We start from the raw sequence: 27,339 nt of genomic DNA on the forward strand, positions 1-27,339 counted from the left end.
CAGACAGGTAAGAGACAGACACCTTCTCTCCTGTTATAGTGGGGAAGAGAACAGACAGGTAAGAGACAGACACCTTCTCTCCTGTTATAGTGGGGAAGAGAACAGACAGGTAAGAGACAGACACCTTCTCTCCTGTTATAGTGGGGAAGAGACAGACAGGTAAGAGACAGACACCTTCTCTCCTGTTATAACAGGGAAGAGAACAGACAGGTAAGAGACAGACACCTTCTCTCCTGTTATAGTGGGGAAGAGAACAGACAGGTAAGAGACAGACACCTTCTCTCCTGTTATAACAGGGAAGAGAACAGACAGGTAAGAGACAGACACCTTCTCTCCTGTTATAACAGGGAAGAGAACAGACAGGTAAGAGACAGACACCTTCTCTCCTGTTATAGTAGGGAAGAGACAGACAGGTAAGAGACAGACAGACACCTTCTCTCCTGTTATAACAGGGAAGAGACAGACAGGTAAGAGACAGACACCTTCTCTCCTGTTATAACAGGGAAGAGAACAGACAGGTAAGAGACAGACACCTTCTCTCCTGTTATAGCGGGGAAGAGACAGACAGGTAAGAGACAGACACCTTCTCTCCTGTTATAACAGGGAAGAGAACAGACAGGTAAGAGACAGACACCTTCTCTCCTGTTATAACAGGGAAGAGAACAGACAGGTAAGAGACAGACACCTTCTCTCCTGTTATAGCAGGGAAGAGACAGACAGGTAAGAGACAGACACCTTCTCTCCTGTTATAGTAGGGAAGAGAACAGACAGGTAAGAGACAGACACCTTCTCTCCTGTTATAACAGGGAAGAGACAGACAGGTTAGAGACAGACAGGTAAGAGACAGACACCTTCTCTCCTGTTATAACAGGGAAGAGAACAGACAGGTAAGAGACAGACACCTTCTCTCCTGTTATAGCAGGGAAGAGAACAGACAGGTAAGAGACAGACACCTTCTCTCCTGTTATAGCAGGGAAGAGAACAGACAGGTAAGAGACAGACACCTTCTCTCCTGTTATAGTGGGGAAGAGAACAGACAGGTAAGAGACAGACACCTTCTCTCCTGTTATAGCGGGGAAGAGAACAGACAGGTAAGAGACAGACACCTTCTCTCCTGTTATAACAGGGAAGAGACAGATAGGGAAGAGACAGACAGGGAAGAGACAGACAGGTAAGAGACAGACACCTTGACTGTACTGGAAAGACTTCAGGGCCTGTATTCACTAAGCATCTGAGAGTAGGAGAGCTGATCTAGGATCTGGTCCTCTCTAGTATTCACTATGATCTAAAAGGCTAAACTGATCCCAGATCAGCACTAGGATCTGGTCCTCTCTCTAGTATTCATTATGATCTAAAAGGCTAACCAGATCCAAGATCAGATCTCCTACTCTCATATATTTTGTGAATACGGGCATTGATCTCTGTCATGTTATCTCAACCTTATTGTACTGGACACTGTGTCATTGGGAATCAGGTCAAATGAACGATTAGATGTAAATAAATAATACACTTTATTGATCCTCAGGGATTTGTTGATCGTTACTAATGGAAACAAATAGAACATAGTAGTGGTAGCAGTTGATGTTTTTCTTCAATGACACAAAACCCCAAAGCAAATCAGGAGGAGAAAAATAGATTTATTTGAGAAGGACAAATCATAGATGTTATGCTGGGAGGTAGATGTTCAGTCTCCCCTGTCCTCAGCTTTTCTCCACAGAACAAAGAAACAGGATGCCAAGTATAACCCCCCCCCCCCCCCCCACCCTAGCTTGGGGTTGACCAATCAGAAGTCCTTGCAGTACAACTGGAATGGCCAAATAACAAGTATCCTGCTCCAGACTCAATATACAGAACGTAGCACACGTAGCTCTGAGTTCAGGACTGACATTCCACAGAGCTGTTGAACTGAAAACCAACTCCTATTTACATTGACAATTCCCTATTGACCATTAGTACTCTATTTCATTTTTAGTACTCTCGTCCTCTCATCCTCTGCGTTGTGTATTTATCTTCAAAATATTCTTATAATAGCTTGTATCAAACACACACAAATAAAAGGAGTGTGTGTGATTGTGTATGATGGTGTTCTCTGTTAGTGTGGTCTTCCAGTCGGAGCTGGTGGGAGAGTTCTGGTACCAGCTGGACCTGCTGGCCCAACCTCCTGTCCTCACCACCTTACCACAGAGCAGCTGTGAACTGGGGAAGTATGTACACACACACACACACACACACACACACACACACACACACACACACACACACACACACACACACACACACACACACACACACAACCCCACCTAAACTGTTTGTGTTCTCAGGTGGACCAGGCTGTACATCCCACTGGTCAACCCCACAGACGAGACACTGGAGCTGGGCACGGTCAACAGCAACCCTCGCAACTTCACCCTGGAGCTGGACACCAGCAGACCAGTTAGTACACACACACATACACACACATCATGTGTGTCCCTTTGTATTCCGTAAAAAATATATTAATATATATATATTTTTTTAAAGAGTAATTCATAGTTTATCCATTTCCACCATCAAGGCGGTCGTAGCCTCCAATATTGTGTAAATGATGTCTACACTTCTGAGTGGCTAGTTCTCTAAGTGGTGACGTCATAGGGGTGACAGAGTACAGCTGCTCTGAGCATTCTCTCTCTCTCTCTCTCTCGCTCTCGCTCTTGCTCTCTCTCTCTCTCTCTCGCTGTCTCTCTTGCTCTCTCTCTGCTGCTTCTCACTTTTTAGGAGAAATGATCTGTTTGTCTCTCAGGCTTGTGTTTGGTTGCCTAGCAGCATAATGGCTAATGAAGAACATTCTGTAGATGAAGACTGATTGTTTCCTGAATAGTGTCTTCCTATTATTAGCAACCAATGTTCAGTAGTTTTTCAGGTACACTACACCTTATATAAAGATGTATAGTGCCAGTTATGAGATCAGTTGTATTTAGAGTAGAACATACACTATAAAATATGGACTTGTTTATTTGCCGTCTAAACTGTGTGTGTGTGTGTGTGTGTGTGTGTGTGTGTGTGTGTGTGTGTGTGTGTGTGTGTGTGTGTGTTCCTGTCTATGTCTACCTGTCTATCTTTCCAGCTCATCATAGCACCACACTCATCCACCCAGGTTCCTGTTCGTTTCAGACCATCAACCATCGGAGCTGGAAACCACACAGCCAAGATCTCCTTCACCTGTTCTCAGGTAAACCAACCTGTCTAACCCTAAACCACCTGTCTAACCCTAAACCACCTGTCTAACCCTAAACCACCTGTCTAACCCTAAACCACCTGTCTAACCCAAAACCACCTGTCTAACCCTAAACCATCTGTCTAACCCTAAACCACCTGTCTAACCCTAAACCACCTGTCTAACCCTAAACCACCTGTCTAACCCAAAACCACCTGTCTAACCCTAAACCATCTGTCTAACCCTAAACCACCTGTCTAACCCTAAACCACCTGTCTAACCCTAAACCACCTGTCTAACCCAAAACCATCTGTCTAACCCTAAACCATCTGTCTAACCCTAAACCATCTGTCTAACCCTAAACCACCTGTCTAACCCTAAACCACCTGTCTAACCCAAAACCACCTGTCTAACCCTAAACCATCTGTCTAACCCTAAACCATCTGTCTAACCCTAAACCATCTGTCTAACCCTAAACCACCTGTCTAACCCTAAACCATCTGTCTAACCCTAAACCATCTGTCTAACCCTAAACCATCTGTCTAACCCTAAACCATCTGTCTAACCCTAAACCATCTGTCTAACCCTAAACCACCTGTCTAACCCTAAACCATCTGTCTAACCCTAAACCATCTGTCTAACCCTAAACCATCTGTCTAACCCTAAACCACCTGTCTAACCCTAAACCACCTGTCTAACCCTAAACCATCTGTCTAACCCTAAACCACCTGTCTAACCCTAAACCATCTGTCTAACCCTAAACCACCTGTCTAACCCTAAACCACCTGTCTAACCCTAAACCATCTGTCTAACCCTAAACCACCTGTCTAACCCTAAACCACCTGTCTAACCCTAAACCACCTGTCTAACCCTAAACCACCTGTCTAACCCTAAACCACCTGTCTAACCCTAAACCACCTGTCTAACCCTAAACCACCTGTCTAACCCTAAACCATCTGTCTAACCCTAAACCATCTGTCTAACCCTAAACCACCTGTCTAACCCTAAACCACCTGTCTAACCCTAAACCACCTGTCTAACCCTAAACCACCTGTCTAACCCTAAACCACCTGTCTAACCCTAAACCACCTGTCTAACCCTAAACCACCTGTCTAACCCTAAACCACCTGTCTAACCCTAAACCACCTGTCTAACCCAAAACCACCTGTCTAACCCTAAACCATCTGTCTAACCCTAAACCATCTGTCTAACCCTAAACCACCTGTCTAACCCTAAACCACCTGTCTAACCCTAAACCACCTGTCTAACCCTAAACCACCTGTCTAACCCTAAACCACCTGTCTAACCCAAAACCACCTGTCTAACCCTAAACCACCTGTCTAACCCTAAACCACCTGTCTAACCCTAAACCATCTGTCTAACCCTAAACCACCTGTCTAACCCTAAACCACCTGTCTAACCCTAAACCACCTGTCTAACCCTAAACCATCTGTCTAACCCTAAACCACCTGTCTAACCCTAAACCATCTGTCTAACCCAAAACCACCTGTCTAACCCTAAACCACCTGTCTAACCCTAAACCACCTGTCTAACCCTAAACCATCTGTCTAACCCTAAACCATCTGTCTAACCCTAAACCACCTGTCTAACCCAAAACCACCTGTCTAACCCTAAACCACCTGTCTAACCCTAAACCACCTGCCTAACCCTAAACCATCTGTCTAATGCATGAAATGAAATATATGCATTCATTACTGTAAGTCACTCTGGATAAGAGCGTCTGCTAAATAACTAAAAATGTAAATGTAAATGTAAACCATCTGTCCTAGGAAGACATAGGAATAGAATAAGCTGGATAGGTATAAACAGTGTAGTAGTGGATCTGAAGGGTCTGGATAGGTATAAACAGTGTAGTGGTGTATCTGAAGGGTCTGGATAGGTGTAAACAGTGTAGTGGTGGATCTGAAGGGTCTGGATAGGTATAAACAGTGTAGTAGTAGATCTGAAGGGTCTGGATAGGTATAAACAGTGTAGTAGTAGATCTGAAGGGTCTGAATAGGTATAAACAGTGTAGTGGTGGATCTGAAGGGTCTGGATAGGTATAAACAGTGTAGTAGTGTATCTGAAGGGTCTGGATAGGTATAAACAGTGTAGTGGTGTATCTGAAGGTTCTGGATAGGTGTAAACAGTGTAGTGGTTGATCTGAAGGGTCTGGATAGGTATAAACAGTGTAGTAGTGTATCTGAAGGGTCTGGATAGGTATAAACAGTGTAGTAGTAGATCTGAAGGGTCTGGATAGGTGTAAACAGTGTAGTGGTGGATCTGAAGGGTCTGGATAGGTATAAACAGTGTAGTGGTGTATCTGAAGGGTCTGGATAGGTATAAACAGTGTAGTGGTGGATCTGAAGGGTCTGGATAGGTATAAACAGTGTAGTGGTGGATCTGAAGGGTCTGGATAGGTGTAAACAGTGTAGTGGTGGATCTGAAGGGTCTGGAAAGGTATAAACAGTGTAGTGGTGGATCTGAAGGGTCTGGATAGGTATAAACAGTGTAGTGGTGGATCTGAAGGGTCTGGATAGGTATAAACAGTGTAGTGGTGTATCTGAAGGGTCTGGATAGGTATAAACAGTGTAGTGGTGTATCTGAAGGGTCTGGATAGGTATAAACAGTGTAGTAGTGGATCTGAAGGGTCTGGATAGGTATAAACAGTGTAGTGGTGTATCTGAAGGGTCTGGATAGGTATAAACAGTGTAGTAGTAGATCTGAAGGGTCTGGATAGGTATAAACAGTGTAGTAGTGGATCTGAAGGGTCTGGATAGGTATAAACAGTGTAGTGGTGTATCTGAAGGGTCTGGATAGGTATAAACAGTGTAGTGGTGGATCTGAAGGGTCTGGATAGGTATAAACAGTGTAGTGGTGGATCTGAACGGTCTGGATAGGTATAAACAGTGTAGTGGGAAAGTTGGAGGGTAAGGGTAAGAGGTAGGAAGGGTTGGAGGGTAAGGGGAAGAGGTGAAGGGTTGGAGGGTAAGGGGAGGAGGTGAAGGGTTGGAGGGTAAGGGTAAGAGGTAGGAAGGGTTGGAGGGGAAGGGGAGGAGGGGAAGGGTTGGAGGGTAAGGGGAGGAGGGGAAGGGTTGGAGGGTAAGGGTAAGAGGTAGGAAGGGTTGGAGGGTAAGGGGAAGAGGTGAAGGGTTGGAGGGTAAGGGGAAGAGGTGAAGGGTTGGAGGGTAAGGGGAAGAGGTGAAGGGTTGGAGGGTAAGGGGAAGAGGTGAAGGGTTGGAGGGTAAGGGGAAGAGGGGAAGGGTTGGAGGGGAAGGGGAAGAGGGGAAGGGTTGGAGTGTAAGGGGAAGAGGGGAAGGGTTGGAGGGGAAGGGGAAGAGGTGAAGGGTTGGAGGGTAAGGGGAAGGGTTGGAGGGTATGGGGAAGAGGGGAAGGGTTGGAGGGTAAGGGAAAGAGGAAGAGGTAGGAAGGCTTGGAGGGTAAGGGGGCGAGGGGAAGGGTTGGAGGGTAAGGGGAAAAGATAGGAAGGGTTGGAGAGTAAGAGGAAGAGGTAGGAATGTTTGGAGGGTACAAGGAAGAGGGGAAGGGTTGGGGGAAAGGGGAAGGGGAAGAGGTAGGAAGGGTTGGAGGGTGAGAGGTGAAGGGTTGGAGGGTAAGGGGAAGAGGTGAAGGGTTGGAGGGTAAGGGGAAGAGGTGAGGGGAAGAGGTGAAGGGTTGGAGGGTAAGGGGAAGAGGTGAAGGGTTAGAGTGTAAGGGGAAGAGGTGAAGGGTTGGAGGGTAAGGGGAAGAGGTGAGGGGAAGAGGTGAAGGGTTGGAGGGTAAGGGGAAGAGGTGAAGGGTTGGAGGGTAAGGGGAAGAAGAGGTGAAGGGTTGGAGGGTAAGGGGAAAAGGTGAAGGGTTAGAGTGTAAGGGGAAGAGGTAGGAATGTTTGGAGGGTAAGGGGAAGAGGAAGAGGTAGGAAAGGTTGGAGGGTGAGAGGTGAAGGGTTGGAGGGTAAGGGGAAGAGGTGAAGGGTTGGAGGGTAAGGGGAAGAGGTGAAGGGTTGGAGGGTAAGGGGAAGAGGTGAAGGGTTGGAGGGTAAGGGGAAGAGGTGAGGGGAAGAGGTGAAGGGTTGGAGGGTAAGGGGAAAAGGTGAAGGGTTAGAGTGTACGGGGAAGAGGTGAAGGGTTGGAGGGTAAGGGGAAGAGGTGAGGGGAAGAGGTGAAGGGTTGGAGTGTAAGGGGAAGAGGTGAAGGGTTGGAGGGTAAGGGGAAGAAGAGGTGAAGGGTTGGAGGGTAAGGGGAAAAGGTGAAGGGTTAGAGTGTAAGGGGAAGAGGTAGGAATGTTTGGAGGGTACAAGGAAGAGGGGAAGGGTTGGGGGAAAGGGGAAGGGGAAGAGGTAGGAAGGGTTGGAGGGTAAGGGGAAGAGGAAGAGGTAGGAAAGGTTGGAGGGTGAGAGGTGAAGGGTTGGAGGGTAAGGGGAAGAGGTGAAGGGTTGGAGGGTAAGGGGAAGAGGTGAAGGGTTAGAGTGTACGGGGAAGAGGTAGGAAGGGTTGGAGGGTAAGGGGAAGAGGTGAAGGGTTGGAGGGTAAGGGGAAGAGGTGAAGGGTTGGAGGGTAAGGGGAAAAGGTGAAGGGTTAGAGTGTACGGGGAAGAGGTGAAGGGTTGGAGGGTAAGGGGAAGAGGTGAGGGGAAGAGGTGAAGGGTTGGAGTGTAAGGGGAAGAGGTGAAGGGTTGGAGGGTAAGGGGAAGAAGAGGTGAAGGGTTGGAGGGTAAGGGGAAAAGGTGAAGGGTTAGAGTGTAAGGGGAAGAGGTAGGAATGTTTGGAGGGTACAAGGAAGAGGGGAAGGGTTGGGGGAAAGGGGAAGGGGAAGAGGTAGGAAGGGTTGGAGGGTAAGGGGAAGAGGAAGAGGTAGGAAAGGTTGGAGGGTGAGAGGTGAAGGGTTGGAGGGTAAGGGGAAGAGGTGAAGGGTTGGAGGGTAAGGGGAAGAGGTGAAGGGTTAGAGTGTACGGGGAAGAGGTAGGAAGGGTTGGAGGGTAAGGGGAAGAGGTGAAGGGTTGGAGGGTAAGGGGAAGAGGTGAAGGGTTAGAGTGTAAGGGGAAGAGGTGAGGGGAAGAGGTGAAGGGTTGGAGGGTAAGGGGAAGAGGTGAGGGGAAGAGGTGAAGGGTTGGAGGGTAAGGGGAAGAGGTGAGGGGAAGAGGTGAAGGGTTGGAGGGTAAGGGGAAGAGGTGAAGGGTTGGAGGGTAAGGGGAAGAAGAGGTGAAGGGTTGGAGTGTAAGGGGAAGAAGCGGTGAAGGGTTGGAGGGTAAGGGGAAGAAGAGGTGAAGGGTTGGAGTGTAAGGGGAAGAAGAGGTGAAGGGTTGGAGGGTAAGGGGAAGAGGTGAAGGGTTGGAGGGTAAGGGGAAGAGGTTGGAAGGGTTGGAGGGTAAGGGGAAGAGGTAGGAAGTGAATTAGGACTGTGTGATACCAACAGTTGGATAAGGACGGACTCACAGTACAATGGTGTAAACAATGATTGTTGATGAACATTGCAAAGATTAATCAAAATCAATGACATTTTTCCACTGTCCATGGTTCTGAATTCTCTGCTATTTCCACACGTAACTAGGTAACCAAAATGTTATTTCTCCATCTGTCAGCTGACAATGATTTAGTTGTTGTTGTTGTTGTCCTCCCAGTTGAAGCACTGGAGCTTCCAGCTGTGTGGTGAAGGCCTGACCCCTGGCAGGATGGAGCCTCTGTCTGTAGCCTCCCCTGTGGGATCTCACTCCTCCATCATCCTCCCCTTTAGGAACCCTACTGAACACCCAGCCCTGCTGCACCTCACACTCACAGGTCAAACACACCCTGGACACACACTGAACACCCAGCCCTGCTCCACCTCACACTCACAGGTCAAATACACCCTGGACACACACTGGACACCCAGCCCTGCTGCACCTCACACTCACAGGTCAAACACACCCTGGACACACACTGAACACCCAGCCCTGCTGCACCTCACACTCACAGGTCAAACACACCCTGGACACACACTGAACACCCAGCCCTGCTGCACCTCACACTCACAGGTCAAATACACCCTGGACACACACTGAACACCCAGCCCTGCTGCACCTCACACTCACAGGTCAAACACACCCTGGACACACACTGAACACCCAGCCCTGCTGCACCTCACACTCACAGGTCAAACACACCCTGGACACACACTGAACACCCAGCCCTGCTGCACCTCACACTCACAGGTCAAACACACCCTGGACACACACTGAACACCCAGCCCTGCTCCACCTCACACTCACAGGTCAAACACACACCCTGGACACACACTGAACACCCAGCCCTGCTGCACCTCACACTCACAGGTCAAACACACACCCTGGACACACACTGAACACCCAGCCCTGCTGCACCTCACACTCACAGGTCAAACACACACCCTGGACACACACTGAACACCCAGCCCTGCTGCACCTCACACTCACAGGTCAAACACACCCTGGACACACACTGAACACCCAGCCCTGCTGCACCTCACACTCACAGGTCAAATACACCCTGGACACACACTGAACACCCAGCCCTGCTGCACCTCACACTCACAGGTCAAACACACCCTGGACACACACTGGACACCCAGCCCTGCTGCACCTCAGACTCACAGGTCAAACACACCCTGGACACACACTGAACACCCAGCCCTGCTGCACCTCACACTCACAGGTCAAACACACCCTGGACACACACTGAACACCCAGCCCTGCTGCACCTCACACTCACAGGTCAAACACACCCTGGACACACACTGGACATCCAGCCCTGCTGCACCTCAGACTCACAGGTCAAACACACCCTGGACACACACTGAACACCCAGCCCTGCTGCACCTCACACTCACAGGTCAAACACACCCTGGACACACACTGAACACCCAGCCCTGCTGCACCTCACACTCACAGGTCAAACACACCCTGGACACACACTGGACACCCTGCCCTGCTGCACCTCACACTCACAGGTCAAACACACACTGGACACACACTGGACACACACTGGACACACCCTGGACACACACCCTGGACACACACACTGGACACACACACTGGACACACACTGGACACACACTGGACACACACCCTGGACACACACCCTGGACACACCTGGACACACACACTGGACACACACACTGGACACACACACTGGACACACACACTGGACACACACACACACACACATACAGTAGGCATGTACAGACATAGTCATACCCCAGACACACATGGAAACAGTCCTAGTAGAGACATGACATGATGGTAGTAATGTTGCTGTTCAATCTCCTATCAGACGAGGAGCCCGGTCAGAAGAGATCAAGCCAGTCCTTCATATGTGAAAGGAAAGTGTTCTGCATCCCCCTCAAACAGACACAAGGTCAGTTGTTACACATCTCTGTGTCAAGCCTTACTTTAAAGGCATAGTTCCTCTGTTCTCCACAAGACAGTGTTAGCCTTCTGAGTTTCAGCCTACATGTTAGATACACTAGTAAAGGATGTCCCTCCCGTCCTCCATGTTGGCTCCAGGTGTGCGTGTGTCTGCGGGGGCCAGTGTGGACATTCCTGTGGTGTTTGCCCCTGACTCCATGCAACTGCACCAGGCCTGGCTCCTGGTTCAGCTAGAGCCCCTCTTCAACCTCCCCCGCCTGGACACAGCACTCACCACGGCCCAGAGGGACAAGTCAGTACAGTGTGTGTATGTGTCTACACATGCGTGTGTGTGTGTGTAACAGGTGTTTCTCTGTGTACAGGTGTGTGGAGGTAGAGAAGGGCCGGGGGGGTTTGGTCTGCTGGGTCTACCCCATCCATGGCATCCCCGAGGCCCCTCCTAAACCCTCTCATCCAGCGGTGATAGAATGTGAGGCTCGCGGTCGAGTGGAGGAGAGAGTGGAGGTGTTGTTGACGGGATGTGTTCCTGGCTCCTCAGTCAGCAACACAGACATACCTCTCAGCAGTGCCCCCTCCTCGGGAACCTCAGGTGAGATCACATCAACTTCACTGGAAGTTAGGTTTGAAGTGAGTGTGTGTTGCACGTCATTGTGTGTGTAGTTGTGCGTGGGCCTGTACCCTGAGAGTGTGTGATGTGATTATGTAGCTAATTGTAATGCATCATTTCTGTCTCAACAGAGCATATCCAAGGTAACTTAGTCAGCTTACAATGTTCACAGTGCTCGTTAGCATAAAAGGCTAACTCTGGTTGAGTGAAGTCCACTTGTTCTTCATTCTCCTTGTAGGATGTGTCTAATCTCCTGACAACACACACCATATTGCTGTTTTGACAAAGTCAGGGTGGAGAGTGAGTGTGTGTGTCAAATCAAATACAATTGTATTTGTCACATGCTTGGTAAACAACAAGTGTAGACTAACAATGTTATAATTAAGCAATAAGGCCTGAGGGGGTGTGGGATATGGTCAATATACCACAGCTAAGTGCTGTTCTTAGGCACATTGCAATGCAGAGTGCCTGGACACTGCCCTTACCAGTGGTATGTTGGCCATATATCACAAACCCCAGAGGTGCCTTATTGCTATTATAAACTGGTTATCAACGTAGTTGGAGCAGTAGAAATAAATGTTTTGTCATACCCGTGGTATACGGTCTGATATACCACGGCTGTCAGCCAATCAGCATTCAGGGCTCAAACCACCCAGTTTATAATTACTTACAGGTCCTTCCCAACAATACAGAGAGACAGAAAGAGAAATAATAGAAAGATAATAACACAAGATATAAATCCACAATGAGTAACAATAACTTGGCTGTATACACAGAGTAACAGTACAGAGTCAATGATAACTTGGCTATGTACACAGAGTAACATTACCGAGTCAATGATAACTTGGCTGTATACACAGAGTACCAGTACTGAGTCAATGATAACTTGGCTGTATACACAGAGTACCAGTAATGAGTCAATGATAACTTGGCTGTATACACAGAGTACCAGTACTGAGTCAATGATAACTTGGCTGTATACACAGAGTACCAGTACTGAGTCAATGATAACTTGGCTGTATACACAGAGTACCAGTACTGAGTCAATGATAACTTGGCTATATACACAGAGTACCAGTACCGAGCCAATGATAACTTGGCTGTATACACAGAGTACCAGTACTGAGTCAATGATAACTTGGCTGTATACACAGAGTACCAGTACTGAGTCAATGATAACTTGGCTGTATACACAGAGTACCAGTACTGAGTCAATGATAACTTGGCTATATACACGCGGTATCAGTACCGAGTCAATGATAACTTGGCTGTATACACAGAGTACCAGTACTGAGTCAATGATAACTTGGCTATATACACAGAGTACCAGTACTGAGTCAATGATAACTTGGCTATATACACGCTGTATCAGTACCGAGTCAATGATAACTTGGCTATATACACAGAGTATCAGAACTGAGTAAATGATAACTTGGCTATATACACAGAGTACCAGTACTGAGTCAATGATAACTTGGCTGTATACACAGAGTACCAGTACAGAGTCAATGATAACTTGGCTATATACACAGAGTACCAGTACCGAGTCAATGATAACTTGGCTGTATACACAGAGTACCAGTACCGAGTCAATGATAACTTGGCTGTTTACACAGAGTACCAGTACCGAGTCAATGATAACTTGGCTGTATACACAGAGTACCAGTACCGAGTCAATGATAACTTGGCTGTATACACTGAGTAACATTACCGAGTCAATGATAACTTGGCTGTATACACAGAGTAACATTACCGAGTCAATGATAACTTGGCTGTATACACAGAGTACCAGTAATGAGTCAATGATAACTTGGCTGTATACACAGAGTACCAGTACTGAGTCAATGATAACTTGGCTGTATACACAGAGTACCAGTAATGAGTCAATGATAACTTGGCTGTATACACAGAGTACCAGTACTGAGTCAATGATAACTTGGCTGTATACACAGAGTACCAGTACTGAGTCAATGATAACTTGGCTGTATACACAGAGTACCAGTACTGAGTCAATGATAACTTGGCTGTATACACAGAGTACCAGTACTGAGTCAATGATAACTTGGCTGTATACACAGAGTACCAGTACTGAGTCAATGATAACTTGGCTGTATACACTGAGTAACATTACCGAGTCAATGATAACTTGGCTGTATACACAGAGTACCAGTACTGAGTCAATGATAACTTGGCTGTATACACAGAGTACCAGTACTGAGTCAATGATAACTTGGCTGTATACACAGAGTACCAGTACCAGGGCAATGATAACTTAGCTGTATACACATGGAGGGAAGGAGGGAGGGAAAGGAGGGAAGGAGGGAAGGAGGGAGGGAAAGGAGGGAAGGAGAGATGGAGGGAAGGAGGAAAGGAGGAGGGAAGGAAGAGGAAAGGAGGGACAGAGGAGGAAAGGAGGGACAGAGGAGGGGATAAAACAGCAGCAGCACATCACTGTGGATTAGTCATGCATTAACTGGAGAGTTTGGTGTGTGTGTGTGTGTGTGCGTGCGTGCGTGCGTGCGTGCGTGCGTGTCCATCCATGTGTTAGCAGCAGGCGTCAGGCTGGCTCTAGAAGACTTTCTATGTGAGGTGTGTTATAACAGTGATGCTGAGCGGTCCCAGCTGGAGGGCTGTGTAACCCTGTCTCTACTGACCTGTCACAGAGACCCCCACTCTGGCATCGTCTCTCTCACCGTCAACCTCATCTTCACCCCTTACAAACCTCTCAGGTAACGGACATACATCACATAGACACACACACACAAACACATGCATATCACACACACACACCAGCACTGGCTCTCAGCTCTGCACCTTCTAGAAATCCAGGTAGCAGACTAGCATCTGATAAAGTGCATTAGATATAAATAATTACTCTTCAGAGACTGTATCTATTTGTGTTCCCCTCCCCTCTCCCCTCTCCTCCTCTACCTTCCTCCTCCACCTCCCCCTCTCCCCTCCACTCCCCTATCCTCTTCCCCTCGTCCTGTCCTGTCCTCTCCTCTCCTCTCCTCTCCTCTCCTCTCCTCTCCTCTCCTCTCCTCTCCTCCTCTCTTCTACCCTCCTCTCCTCTCTTCTACCCTCCTCTCCTCTCTTCTCCCCTCCTCTCCTCCTCTCCCTAGGTGTTCAGCTGTGCTGGCTGTTCAGTGTTTGACAGGTGGGCTCTGGAAGTTTCCCATCAGCCTCATCTCCACCAAGCCGCAGGTTGATGATGTCATCACCATTAACGCTGCAGGGCTACACAAGACCTCTGCTGTGGGCTTCAGACTGACCAGCCAGACCAGGTCAAGCTGTGTGTGTGTGTGGGGGTGTCTATGTGTGTGTGTGTTTTTCTGACCCTTACCCTATCTATGTGTGTGTGTTTCTCTGACCCTTACCCTATCTATGTGTGTGTGTTTCTCTGACCCTTACCCTATCTATGTGTGTGTGTTTCTCTGACCCTTACCCTATCTATGTGTGTGTGTTTCTCTGACCCTTACCCTATCTATGTGTGTGTGTTTCTCTGACCCTTACCCTATCTATGTGTGTGTGTTTCTCTGACCCTTACCCTATCTATGTGTGTGTGTTTCTCTGACCCTTACCCTATCTATGTGTGTGTGTTTCTCTGACCCTTACACTAACTATGTGTGTGTGTTTCTCTGACCCTTACCCTATCTATGTGTGTGTGTTTCTCTGACCCTTACCCTATCTATGTGTGTGTGTTTCTCTGACCCTTACCCTATCTATGTGTGTGTGTATTCCTGCATGTCTATGTGGCAGGTACCCAGAGCCGTTCACAGCAGGGTTCCTGCCAGGTGGGGGCAGTGAGTTCCAGGTGTGTCCCTCCTCAGGTGAGCTCCTCCCAGTGGGGTCAGCTGGTACCATCCTCACCGTGTCCTTCACCCCCTCCATGTACAGCAAGAGACACCACGCTACTCTGCTGGTCCAGGTATGTCTACTAGAGACACCACGCTACTCTGCTGGTCCAGGTATGTCTACTAGAGACACCACGCTACTCTGCTGGTCCAGGTATGTCTGGCTAGAGACACCACGCTACTCTGCTGGTCCAGGTATGTCTGGCTAGAGACACCACGCTACTCTGCTGGTCCAGGTATGTCTGGCTAGAGACACCACGCTACTCTGCTGGTCCAGGTATGTCTGGCTAGAGACACCACGCTACTCTGCTGGTCCAGGTATGTCTGGCTAGAGACACCACGCTACTCTGCTGGTCCAGGTATGTCTACTAGAGACACCACGCTACTCTGCTGGTCCAGGTATGTCTACTAGAGACACCACCCTACTCTGCTGGTCCAGGTATGTCTGGCTAGAGACACCACGCTACTCTGCTGGTCCAGGTATGTCTACTAGAGACACCACGCTACTCTGCTGGTCCAGGTATGTCTGGCTAGAGACACCACGCTACTCTGCTGGTCCAGGTATGTCTGGCTAGAGACACCACGCTACTCTGCTGGTCCAGGTATGTCTACTAGAGACACCACGCTACTCTGCTGGTCCAGGTATGTCTACTAGAGACACCACGCTACTCTGCTGGTCCAGGTATGTCTACTAGAGACACCACGCTACTCTGCTGGTCCAGGTATGTCTACTAGAGACACCACGCTACTCTGCTGGTCCAGGTATGTCTACTAGAGACACCACGCTACTCTGCTGGTCCAGGTATGTCTACTAGAGACACCACGCTACTCTGCTGGTCCAGGTATGTCTACTAGAGACACCACTCTACTCTGCTGGTCCAGGTATGTCTACTAGAGACACCACGCTACTCTGCTGGTCCAGGTATGTCTGGCTAGAGACACCACGCTACTCTGCTGGTCCAGGTATGTCTACTAGAGACACCACGCTACTCTGCTGGTCCAGGTATGTCTACTAGAGACACCACGCTACTCTGCTGGTCCAGGTATGTCTACTAGAGACACCACGCTACTCTGCTGGTCCAGGTATGTCTGGCTAGAGACACCACGCTACTCTGCTGGTCCAGGTATGTCTACTAGAGACACCACGCTACTCTGCTGGTCCAGGTATGTCTGGCTAGAGACACCACGCTACTCTGCTGGTCCAGGTATGTCTGGCTAGAGACACCACGCTACTCTGCTGGTCCAGGTATGTCTGGCTAGAGACACCACGCTACTCTGCTGGTCCAGGTATGTCTGGCTAGAGACACCACGCTAATCTGCTGGTCCAGGTATGTCTACTAGAGACACCACGCTACTCTGCTGGTCCAGGTATGTCTACTAGAGACACCACGCTACTCTGCTGGTCCAGGTATGTCAGGCTAGAGACACCACGCTACTCTGCTGGTCCAGGTATGTCTACTAGAGACACCACGCTACTCTGCTGGTCCAGGTATGTCTGGCTAGAGACACCACGCTACTCTGCTGATCCAGGTATGTCTACTAGAGACACCACGCTACTCTGCTGGTCCAGGTATGTCTACTAGAGACACCACGCTACTCTGCTGGTCCAGGTATGTCTGGCTAGAGACACCACGCTACTCTGCTGGTCCAGGTATGTCTACTAGAGACACCACGCTACTCTGCTGGTCCAGGTATGTCTGGCTAGAGACACCACGCTACTCTGCTGGTCCAGGTATGTCTACTAGAGACACCACGCTACTCTGCTGGTCCAGGTATGTCTACTAGAGACGCCACGCTACTCTGCTGGTCCAGGTATGTCTACTAGAGACACCACGCTACTCTGCTGGTCCAGGTATGTCTACTAGAGACACCACGCTACTCTGCTGGTCCAGGTATGTCTACTAGAGACACCACGCTACTCTGCTGGTCCAGGTATGTCTACTAGAGACACCACGCTACTCTGCTGGTCCAGGTATGTCTACTAGAGACACCACGCTACTCTGCTGGTCCAGGTATGTCTACTAGAGACACCACGCTACTCTGCTGGTCCAGGTATGTCTACTAGAGACACCACGCTACTCTGCTGGTCCAGGTATGTCTACTAGAGACACCACTCTACTCTGCTGGTCCAGGTATGTCTACTAGAGACACCACGCTACTCTGCTGGTCCAGGTATGTCTGGCTAGAGACACCACGCTACTCTGCTGGTCCAGGTATGTCTACTAGAGACACCACGCTACTCTGCTGGTCCAGGTATGTCTACTAGAGACACCACGCTACTCTGCTGGTCCAGGTATGTCTACTAGAGACACCACGCTACTCTGCTGGTCCAGGTATGTCTGGCTAGAGACACCACGCTACTCTGCTGGTCCAGGTATGTCTACTAGAGACACCACGCTACTCTGCTGGTCCAGGTATGTCTGGCTAGAGACACCACGCTACTCTGCTGGTCCAGGTATGTCTGGCTAGAGACACCACGCTACTCTGCTGGTCCAGGTATGTCTGGCTAGAGACACCACGCTACTCTGCTGGTCCAGGTATGTCTGGCTAGAGACACCACGCTAATCTGCTGGTCCAGGTATGTCTACTAGAGACACCACGCTACTCTGCTGGTCCAGGTATGTCTACTAGAGACACCACGCTACTCTGCTGGTCCAGGTATGTCAGGCTAGAGACACCACGCTACTCTGCTGGTCCAGGTATGTCTACTAGAGACACCACGCTACTCTGCTGGTCCAGGTATGTCTGGCTAGAGACACCACGCTACTCTGCTGGTCCAGGTATGTCTACTAGAGACACCACGCTACTCTGCTGGTCCAGGTATGTCTACTAGAGACACCACGCTACTCTGCTGGTCCAGGTATGTCTGGCTAGAGACACCACGCTACTCTGCTGGTCCAGGTATGTCTACTAGAGACACCACGATACTCTGCTGGTCCAGGTATGTCTACTAGAGACACCACGATACTCTGCTGGTCCAGGTATGTCTACTAGAGACACCACGCTACTCTGCTGGTCCAGGTATGTCTACTAGAGACACCACGCTACTCTGCTGGTCCAGGTATGTCTACTAGAGACACCACGCTACTCTGCTGGTCCAGGTATGTCTGGCTAGATACACCACGCTACTCTGCTGGTCCAGGTAAGTCTACTAGAGACACCACGCTACTCTGCTGGTCCAGGTATGTCTACTAGAGACACCACGCTACTCTGCTGGTCCAGGTATGTCTACTAGAGACACCACGCTACTCTGCTGGTCCAGGTATGTCTGGCTAGAGACACCACGCTACTCTGCTGGTCCAGGTATGTCTACTAGAGACACCACGCTACTCTGCTGGTCCAGGTATGTCTACTAGAGACGCCACGCTACTCTGCTGGTCCAGGTATGTCTACTAGAGACACCACGCTACTCTGCTGGTCCAGGTATGTCTACTAGAGACACCATGCTACTCTGCTGGTCCAGGTATGTCTGGCTAGAGACACCACGCTACTCTGCTGGTCCAGGTAAGTCTACTAGAGACACCACGCTACTCTGCTGGTCCAGGTATGTCTACTAGAGACACCACGCTACTCTGCTGGTCCAGGTATGTCTGGCTAGAGACACCACGCTACTCTGCTGGTCCAGGTATGTCTACTAGAGACACCACGCTACTCTGCTGGTCCAGGTATGTCTGGCTAGAGACACCACGCTACTCTGCTGGTCCAGGTATGTCTACTAGAGACACCACGCTACTCTGCTGGTCCAGGTATGTCTACTAGAGACACCACGCTACTCTGCTGGTCCAGGTATGTCTACTAGAGACACCACGCTACTCTGCTGGTCCAGGTATGTCTACTAGAGACACCACGCTACTCTGCTGGTCCAGGTATGTCTACTAGAGACACCACGCTACTCTGCTGGTCCAGGTATGTCTACTAGAGACAACACGGTACTCTGCTGGTCCAGGTATGTCCACTAGAGACACCACTCTACTCTGCTGGTCCAGGTATGTCTACTAGAGACACCACGCTACTCTGCTGGTCCAGGTATGTCTGGCTAGAGACACCACGCTACTCTGCTGGTCCAGGTATGTCTACTAGAGACACCACGCTACTCTGCTGGTCCAGGTATGTCTACTAGAGACACCACGCTACTCTGCTGGTCCAGGTATGTCTACTAGAGACACCACGCTACTCTGCTGGTCCAGGTATGTCTGGCTAGAGACACCACGCTACTCTGCTGGTCCAGGTATGTCTACTAGAGACACCACGCTACTCTGCTGGTCCAGGTATGTCTGGCTAGAGACACCACGCTACTCTGCTGGTCCAGGTATGTCTGGCTAGAGACACCACGCTACTCTGCTGGTCCAGGTATGTCTGGCTAGAGACACCACGCTACTCTGCTGGTCCAGGTATGTCTGGCTAGAGACACCACGCTAATCTGCTGGTCCAGGTATGTCTACTAGAGACACCACGCTACTCTGCTGGTCCAGGTATGTCTACTAGAGACACCACGCTACTCTGCTGGTCCAGGTATGTCTGGCTAGAGACACCACGCTACTCTGTTGGTCCAGGTATGTCTACTAGAGACACCACGCTACTCTGCTGGTCCAGGTATGTCTACTAGAGACACCACGCTACTCTGCTGGTCCAGGTATGTCTGGCTAGAGACACCACGCTACTCTGCTGGTCCAGGTATGTCTACTAGAGACACCACGCTACTCTGCTGGTCCAGGTATGTCTACTAGAGACACCACGCTACTCTGCTGGTCCAGGTATGTCTGGCTAGAGACACCACGCTACTCTGCTGGTCCAGGTATGTCTACTAGAGACACCACGATACTCTGCTGGTCCAGGTATGTCTACTAGAGACACCACGCTACTCTGCTGGTCCAGGTATGTCTACTAGAGACACCACGCTACTCTGCTGGTCCAGGTATGTCTACTAGAGACACCACGCTACTCTGCTGGTCCAGGTATGTCTGGCTAGAGACACCACGCTACTCTGCTGGTCCAGGTAAGTCTACTAGAGACACCACGCTACTCTGCTGGTCCAGGTATGTCTACTAGAGACACCACGCTACTCTGCTGGTCCAGGTATGTCTACTAGAGACACCACGCTACTCTGCTGGTCCAGGTATGTCTGGCTAGAGACACCACGCTACTCTGCTGGTCCAGGTATGTCTACTAGAGACACCACGCTACTCTGCTGGTCCAGGTATGTCTACTAGAGACGCCACGCTACTCTGCTGGTCCAGGTATGTCTACTAGAGACGCCACGCTACTCTGCTGGTCCAGGTATGTCTACTAGAGACACCATGCTACTCTGCTGGTCCAGGTATGTCTGGCTAGAGACACCACGCTACTCTGCTGGTCCAGGTAAGTCTACTAGAGACACCACGCTACTCTGCTGGTCCAGGTATGTCTACTAGAGACACCACGCTACTCTGCTGGTCCAGGTATGTCTGGCTAGAGACACCACGCTACTCTGCTGGTCCAGGTATGTCTACTAGAGACACCACGCTACTCTGCTGGTCCAGGTATGTCTACTAGAGACGCCACGCTACTCTGCTGGTCCAGGTATGTCTACTAGAGACACCACGCTACTCTGCTGGCCCTGGTATGTCTACTAGAGACGCCACGCTACTCTGCTGGTCCAGGTATGTCTACTAGAGACACCACGCTACTCTGCTGGTCCAGGTATGTCTACTAGAGACGCCACGCTACTCTGCTGGTCCAGGTATGTCTACTAGAGACACCACGCTACTCTGCTGGTCCAGGTATGTCTGGCTAGAGACACCACGCTACTCTGCTGGTCCAGGTATGTCTGGCTAGAGACACCACGCTACTCTGCTGGTCCAGGTATGTCTGGCTAGAGACACCACGCTACTCTGCTGGTCCAGGTATGTCTGGCTAGAGACACCACGCTAATCTGCTGGTCCAGGTATGTCTACTAGAGACACCACGCTACTCTGCTGGTCCAGGTATGTCTACTAGAGACACCACGCTACTCTGCTGGTCCAGGTATGTCTGGCTAGAGACACCACGCTACTCTGTTGGTCCAGGTATGTCTACTAGAGACACCACGCTACTCTGCTGGTCCAGGTATGTCTACTAGAGACACCACGCTACTCTGCTGGTCCAGGTATGTCTGGCTAGAGACACCACGCTACTCTGCTGATCCAGGTATGTCTACTAGAGACACCACGCTACTCTGCTGGTCCAGGTATGTCTACTAGAGACACCACGCTACTCTGCTGGTCCAGGTATGTCTGGCTAGAGACACCACGCTACTCTGCTGGTCCAGGTATGTCTACTAGAGACACCACGATACTCTGCTGGTCCAGGTATGTCTACTAGAGACACCACGCTACTCTGCTGGTCCAGGTATGTCTACTAGAGACACCACGCTACTCTGCTGGTCCAGGTATGTCTACTAGAGACACCACGCTACTCTGCTGGTCCAGGTATGTCTGGCTAGAGACACCACGCTACTCTGCTGGTCCAGGTAAGTCTACTAGAGACACCACGCTACTCTGCTGGTCCAGGTATGTCTACTAGAGACACCACGCTACTCTGCTGGTCCAGGTATGTCTACTAGAGACACCACGCTACTCTGCTGGTCCAGGTATGTCTGGCTAGAGACACCACGCTACTCTGCTGGTCCAGGTATGTCTACTAGAGACACCACGCTACTCTGCTGGTCCAGGTATGTCTACTAGAGACGCCACGCTACTCTGCTGGTCCAGGTATGTCTACTAGAGACGCCACGCTACTCTGCTGGTCCAGGTATGTCTACTAGAGACACCATGCTACTCTGCTGGTCCAGGTATGTCTGGCTAGAGACACCACGCTACTCTGCTGGTCCAGGTAAGTCTACTAGAGACACCACGCTACTCTGCTGGTCCAGGTATGTCTACTAGAGACACCACGCTACTCTGCTGGTCCAGGTATGTCTGGCTAGAGACACCACGCTACTCTGCTGGTCCAGGTATGTCTACTAGAGACACCACGCTACTCTGCTGGTCCAGGTATGTCTACTAGAGACGCCACGCTACTCTGCTGGTCCAGGTATGTCTACTAGAGACACCACGCTACTCTGCTGGCCCTGGTATGTCTACTAGAGACGCCACGCTACTCTGCTGGTCCAGGTATGTCTACTAGAGACACCACGCTACTCTGCTGGTCCAGGTATGTCTACTAGAGACGCCACGCTACTCTGCTGGTCCAGGTATGTCTACTAGAGACACCACGCTACTCTGCTGGTCCAGGTATGTCTACTAGAGACACCACGCTACTCTGCTGGTCCAGGTATGTCTACTAGAGACACCACGCTACTCTGCTGGTCCAGGTATGTCTACTAGAGACACCACGCTACTCTGCTGGTCCAGGTATGTCTGGCTAGAGACACCACGCTACTCTGCTGGTCCAGGTATGTCTACTAGAGACACCACGCTACTCTGCTGGTCCAGGTATGTCTGGCTAGAGACACCACGCTACTCTGCTGGTCCAGGTATGTCTACTAGAGACACCACGCTACTCTGCTGGTCCAGGTATGTCTGGCTAGAGACACCACGCTACTCTGCTGGTCCAGGTATGTCTACTAGAGACACCACGCTACTCTGCTGGTCCAGGTATGTCTACTAGAGACATCACGCTACTCTGCTGGTCCAGGTATGTCTACTAGAGACACCACGCTACTCTGCTTGTCCAGGTATGTCTACTAGAGACACCACGCTACTCTGCTGGTCCAGGTATGTCTACTAGAGACACCACGCTACTCTGCTGGTCCAGGTATGTCTACTAGAGACACCACGCTACTCTGCTGGTCCAGGTATGTCTACTAGAGACACCACGCTACTCTGCTGGTCCAGGTATGTCTACTAGAGACACCACGCTACTCTGCTGGTCCAGGTATGTCTGGCTAGAAACACCACGCTACTCTGCTGGTCCAGGTATGTCTACTAGAGACACCACGCTACTCTGCTGGTCCAGGTATGTCTACTAGAGACACCACGCTACTCTGCTGGTCCAGGTATGTCTACTAGAGACACCACGCTACTCTGCTGGTCCTGGTATGTCTGGCTAGAGACACCACGCTACTCTGCTGGTCCAGGTAAGTCTACTAGAGACACCACGCTACTCTGCTGGTCCAGGTATGTCTACTAGAGACACCACGCTACTCTGCTGGTCCAGGTATGTCTGGCTAGAGACACCACGCTACTCTGCTGGTCCAGGTATGTCTACTAGAGACGCCACGCTACTCTGCTGGTCCAGGTATGTCTACTAGAGACACCACGCTACTCTGCTGGTCCAGGTATGTCTACTAGAGACACCACGCTACTCTGCTGGTCCAGGTATGTCTACTAGAGACACCACGCTACTCTGCTTGTCCAGGTATGTCTACTAGAGACACCACGCTACTCTGCTGGTCCAGGTATGTCTACTAGAGACACCACGCTACTCTGCTGGTCCAGGTATGTCTACTAGAGACACCACGCTACTCTGCTGGTCCAGGTATGTCTACTAGAGACACCACGCTACTCTGCTGGTCCAGGTATGTCTACTAGAGACACCACGCTACTCTGCTGGTCCAGGTATGTCTGGCTAGAAACACCACGCTACTCTGCTGGTCCAGGTATGTCTACTAGAGACACCACGCTACTCTGCTGGTCCAGGTATGTCTACTAGAGACACCACGCTACTCTGCTGGTCCAGGTATGTCTACTAGAGACACCACGCTACTCTGCTGGTCCTGGTATGTCTGGCTAGAGACACCACACTACTCTGCTGGTCCAGGTAAGTCTACTAGAGACACCACGCTACTCTGCTGGTCCAGGTATGTCTACTAGAGACACCACGCTACTCTGCTGGTCCAGGTATGTCTACTAGAGACACCACGCTACTCTGCTGGTCCAGGTATGTCTGGCTAGAGACACCACGCTACTCTGCTGGTCCAGGTATGTCTACTAGAGACGCCACGCTACTCTGCTGGTCCAGGTATGTCTACTAGAGACACCACGCTACTCTGCTGGTCCAGGTATGTCTACTAGAGACACCACGCTACTCTGCTGGTCCAGGTATGTCTGGCTAGAGACACCACGCTACTCTGCTGGTCCAGGTAAGTCTACTAGAGACACCACGCTACTCTGCTGGTCCAGGTATGTCTACTAGAGACACCACGCTACTCTGCTGGTCCAGGTATGTCTACTAGAGACACCACGCTACTCTGCTGGTCCAGGTATGTCTGGCTAGAGACACCACGCTACTCTGCTGGTCCAGGTATGTCTACTAGAGACACCACGCTACTCTGCTGGTCCAGGTATGTCTACTAGAGACGCCACGCTACTCTGCTGGTCCAGGTATGTCTACTAGAGACACCACGCTACTCTGCTGGCCCTGGTATGTCTACTAGAGACGCCACGCTACTCTGCTGGTCCAGGTATGTCTACTAGAGACACCACGCTACTCTGCTGGTCCAGGTATGTCTACTAGAGACACCACGCTACTCTGCTGGTCCAGGTATGTCTACTAGAGACACCACGCTACTCTGCTGGTCCAGGTATGTCTACTAGAGACACCACGCTACTCTGCTGGTCCAGGTATGTCTACTAGAGACACCACGCTACTCTGCTGGTCCAGGTATGTCTGGCTAGAGACACCACGCTACTCTGCTGGTCCAGGTATGTCTACTAGAGACACCACGCTACTCTGCTGGTCCAGGTATGTCTGGCTAGAGACACCACGCTACTCTGCTGGTCCAGGTATGTCTACTAGAGACACCACGCTACTCTGCTGGTCCAGGTATGTCTACTAGAGACATCACGCTACTCTGCTGGTCCAGGTATGTCTACTAGAGACACCACGCTACTCTGCTGGTCCAGGTATGTCTACTAGAGACACCACGCTACTCTGCTGGTCCAGGTATGTCTACTAGAGACACCACGCTACTCTGCTGGTCCAGGTATGTCTACTAGAGACACCACGCTACTCTGCTGGTCCAGGTATGTCTACTAGAGACACCACGCTACTCTGCTGGTCCAGGTATGTCTACTAGAGACACCACGCTACTCTGCTGGTCCAGGTATGTCTGGCTAGAAACACCACGCTACTCTGCTGGTCCAGGTATGTCTACTAGAGACACCACGCTACTCTGCTGGTCCAGGTATGTCTACTAGAGACACCACGCTACTCTGCTGGTCCAGGTATGTCTACTAGAGACACCACGCTACTCTGCTGGTCCAGGTATGTCTGGCTAGAGACACCACGCTACTCTGCTGGTCCAGGTATGTCTACTAGAGACACCACTCTACTCTGCTGGTCCAGGTATGTCTACTAGAGACACCACGCTACTCTGCTGGTCCAGGTATGTCTACTAGAGACACCACGCTACTCTGCTGGTCCAGGTATGTCTACTAGAGACACCACGCTACTCTGCTGGTCCAGGTATGTCTACTAGAGACACCACGCTACTCTGCTGGTCCAGGTATGTCTGCTAGAGACACCACGCTACTCTGCTGGTCCAGGTATGTCTACTAGAGACACCACGCTACTCTGCTGGTCCAGGTATGTCTACTAGAGACACCACGCTACTCTGCTGGTCCAGGTATGTCTGGCTAGAGACACCACGCTACTCTGCTGGTCCAGGTATGTCTACTAGAGACACCACGCTACTCTGCTGGTCCAGGTATGTCTACTAGAGACACCACGCTACTCTGCTGGTCCAGGTATGTCTGGCTAGAGACACCACGCTACTCTGCTGGTCCAGGTATGTCTACTAGAGACACCACGCTACTCTGCTGGTCCAGGTATGTCTGGCTAGTAACACACTATACGCTTAGGAACAAAAGGTGCTATTTAGAAGCTAAAAGGGCTCTTCCCATAGGAGAACCCTTTGAAGAACCCTTTTGGGTTCCATGTAGAAATAGGATTCTTACTACAGAGGGTTCTTTCTACCTCGAATCAAAAATGGTTCTACCTGGAACCAAAAAGGGTTCTCCTATGGGGAAAGCCGAAGAACCATTTTGGAACCCTTTTTTCTAAGAGTGTAGTGTAAGGATCAGAGCAACAGATATAGACACACACACCTCACTGATTGACAGCTGCTTGACCCTCCTGCAGACAGCAGACACACACACCTCACTGATTGACAGCTGCTTGTCCCTCCTGCAGACAGCAGACACACACACCTCACTGATTGACAGCTGCTTGTCCCTCCTGCAGACAGCAGACATGCAGTGGACGTATGAGGTGAAAGGAACCACGCCTGCTTACACCCCACCCCACTCTGCCTCCTCCAATGGGAACACCTCTTCCAGGGAACTCCCTCCCACTGATGTCCACCAGAGGAACTTTGTGTCCCGGAACCTTCATCTCCCAGCCATGGCTAACTCCTCCCCCATCAAACACAGAGCCTCCGCCTCGCAGATCAGATAGAGAGATCATTCTCACAGTACACACACACACACACACACACACACACACACACACACACACACACACACACACACACACACACACACACACACACACACACACACACACACACGCACACACACACACATCCACCACAACCACACCCCATTCCTGTGTCATTGAAATGATCATACATGAAGATTGAATAATTCATTATAAGTGCCTGTACTTCACCTCATTGTCATCATTAGATTTATGTTGACCTCTGACCTCTGCAGGTAGCCTAGTGGTTAGAGCGTTGGGCTAGTAACCGAAAGGTTGCAAGTTCGAATCCCCAAGCTGACAAGATACAAATCTGTGGTTCTGCCCCTGAACAAGGCAGTTAACCCACTGTTCCTAGGTCGTCATTGAAAATAACAATTTATTCTTAACTGACTTGCCTAGTTAAATAAAGGTTAAATAAAATAAATATGGGCATTCTTTTATGCACTTGGCATTACTTTGGAGATTTTCTCTGTCTGTTCTCAAATGAGATGTGTGTGTTCATATGCATGTGGGGTGAAATCCGTCTTGTCATCCAGTGCAGTGAACCAGGGGTCTTTCTCTCACCCTGAATTCCAAGAAGGATTATCTCCTCTCTAATTTCTTAGCCTGTCATTTAGTCTTAACCGGATGAAATAACAAACTCTGGTTTAGAGACAGAGAGAGAGCGACATTATCTCATTTATTTAGGCAGCATTAATATTCACTTGTATTGATTATAACAAAGCGTAGGCTTGGATTAGGGAATAGATTGATCCTGGATCGAGATTAGAAGGAAAACAGCAAAGTCATTCTCTCAATAATAGACTTCAGCAGGAGACAATATGGAGTCACATTGACATCCCTTATGGATTAACACAAAACACTGT

The 27,339-nt window shown here is 50.0% G+C and overlaps 1 protein-coding gene across 4 annotated transcripts in view; it reads left to right on the top strand.

The window, feature by feature from the left end:
• The window catches only part of LOC106575918 (cilia- and flagella-associated protein 47), a 101,487-nt gene extending 74,697 nt beyond the window's left edge, over positions 1-26,790 (top strand). Inside the window, exons 50-60 of one of the 4 annotated variants that reach the window (XM_045699442.1) lie at positions 2,097-2,204; positions 2,322-2,433; positions 3,104-3,208; positions 8,813-8,969; positions 10,479-10,562; positions 10,712-10,865; positions 10,936-11,162; positions 13,732-13,909; positions 14,303-14,464; positions 14,940-15,108; positions 26,237-26,790. In XM_045699442.1, the coding sequence (XP_045555398.1) occupies positions 2,097-2,204; positions 2,322-2,433; positions 3,104-3,208; positions 8,813-8,969; positions 10,479-10,562; positions 10,712-10,865; positions 10,936-11,162; positions 13,732-13,909; positions 14,303-14,464; positions 14,940-15,108; positions 26,237-26,449 (1,669 nt within the window). In that variant the 3' untranslated portion in view covers positions 26,450-26,790. The remainder of the gene's footprint in view (positions 1-2,096; positions 2,205-2,321; positions 2,434-3,103; positions 3,209-8,812; positions 8,970-10,478; positions 10,563-10,711; positions 10,866-10,935; positions 11,163-13,731; positions 13,910-14,302; positions 14,465-14,939; positions 15,109-26,236) is intronic. The other 3 variants (XM_045699443.1, XM_045699446.1, XM_045699445.1) reach the window with 3 other exon arrangements.
• The last annotated feature ends 549 nt before the right edge of the window (positions 26,791-27,339 follow it).

Source organism: Salmo salar, chromosome ssa17 (genome assembly GCF_905237065.1).
Source record: "Salmo salar chromosome ssa17, Ssal_v3.1, whole genome shotgun sequence".
Classification (NCBI taxonomy): Eukaryota; Metazoa; Chordata; class Actinopteri; order Salmoniformes; family Salmonidae; genus Salmo; species Salmo salar.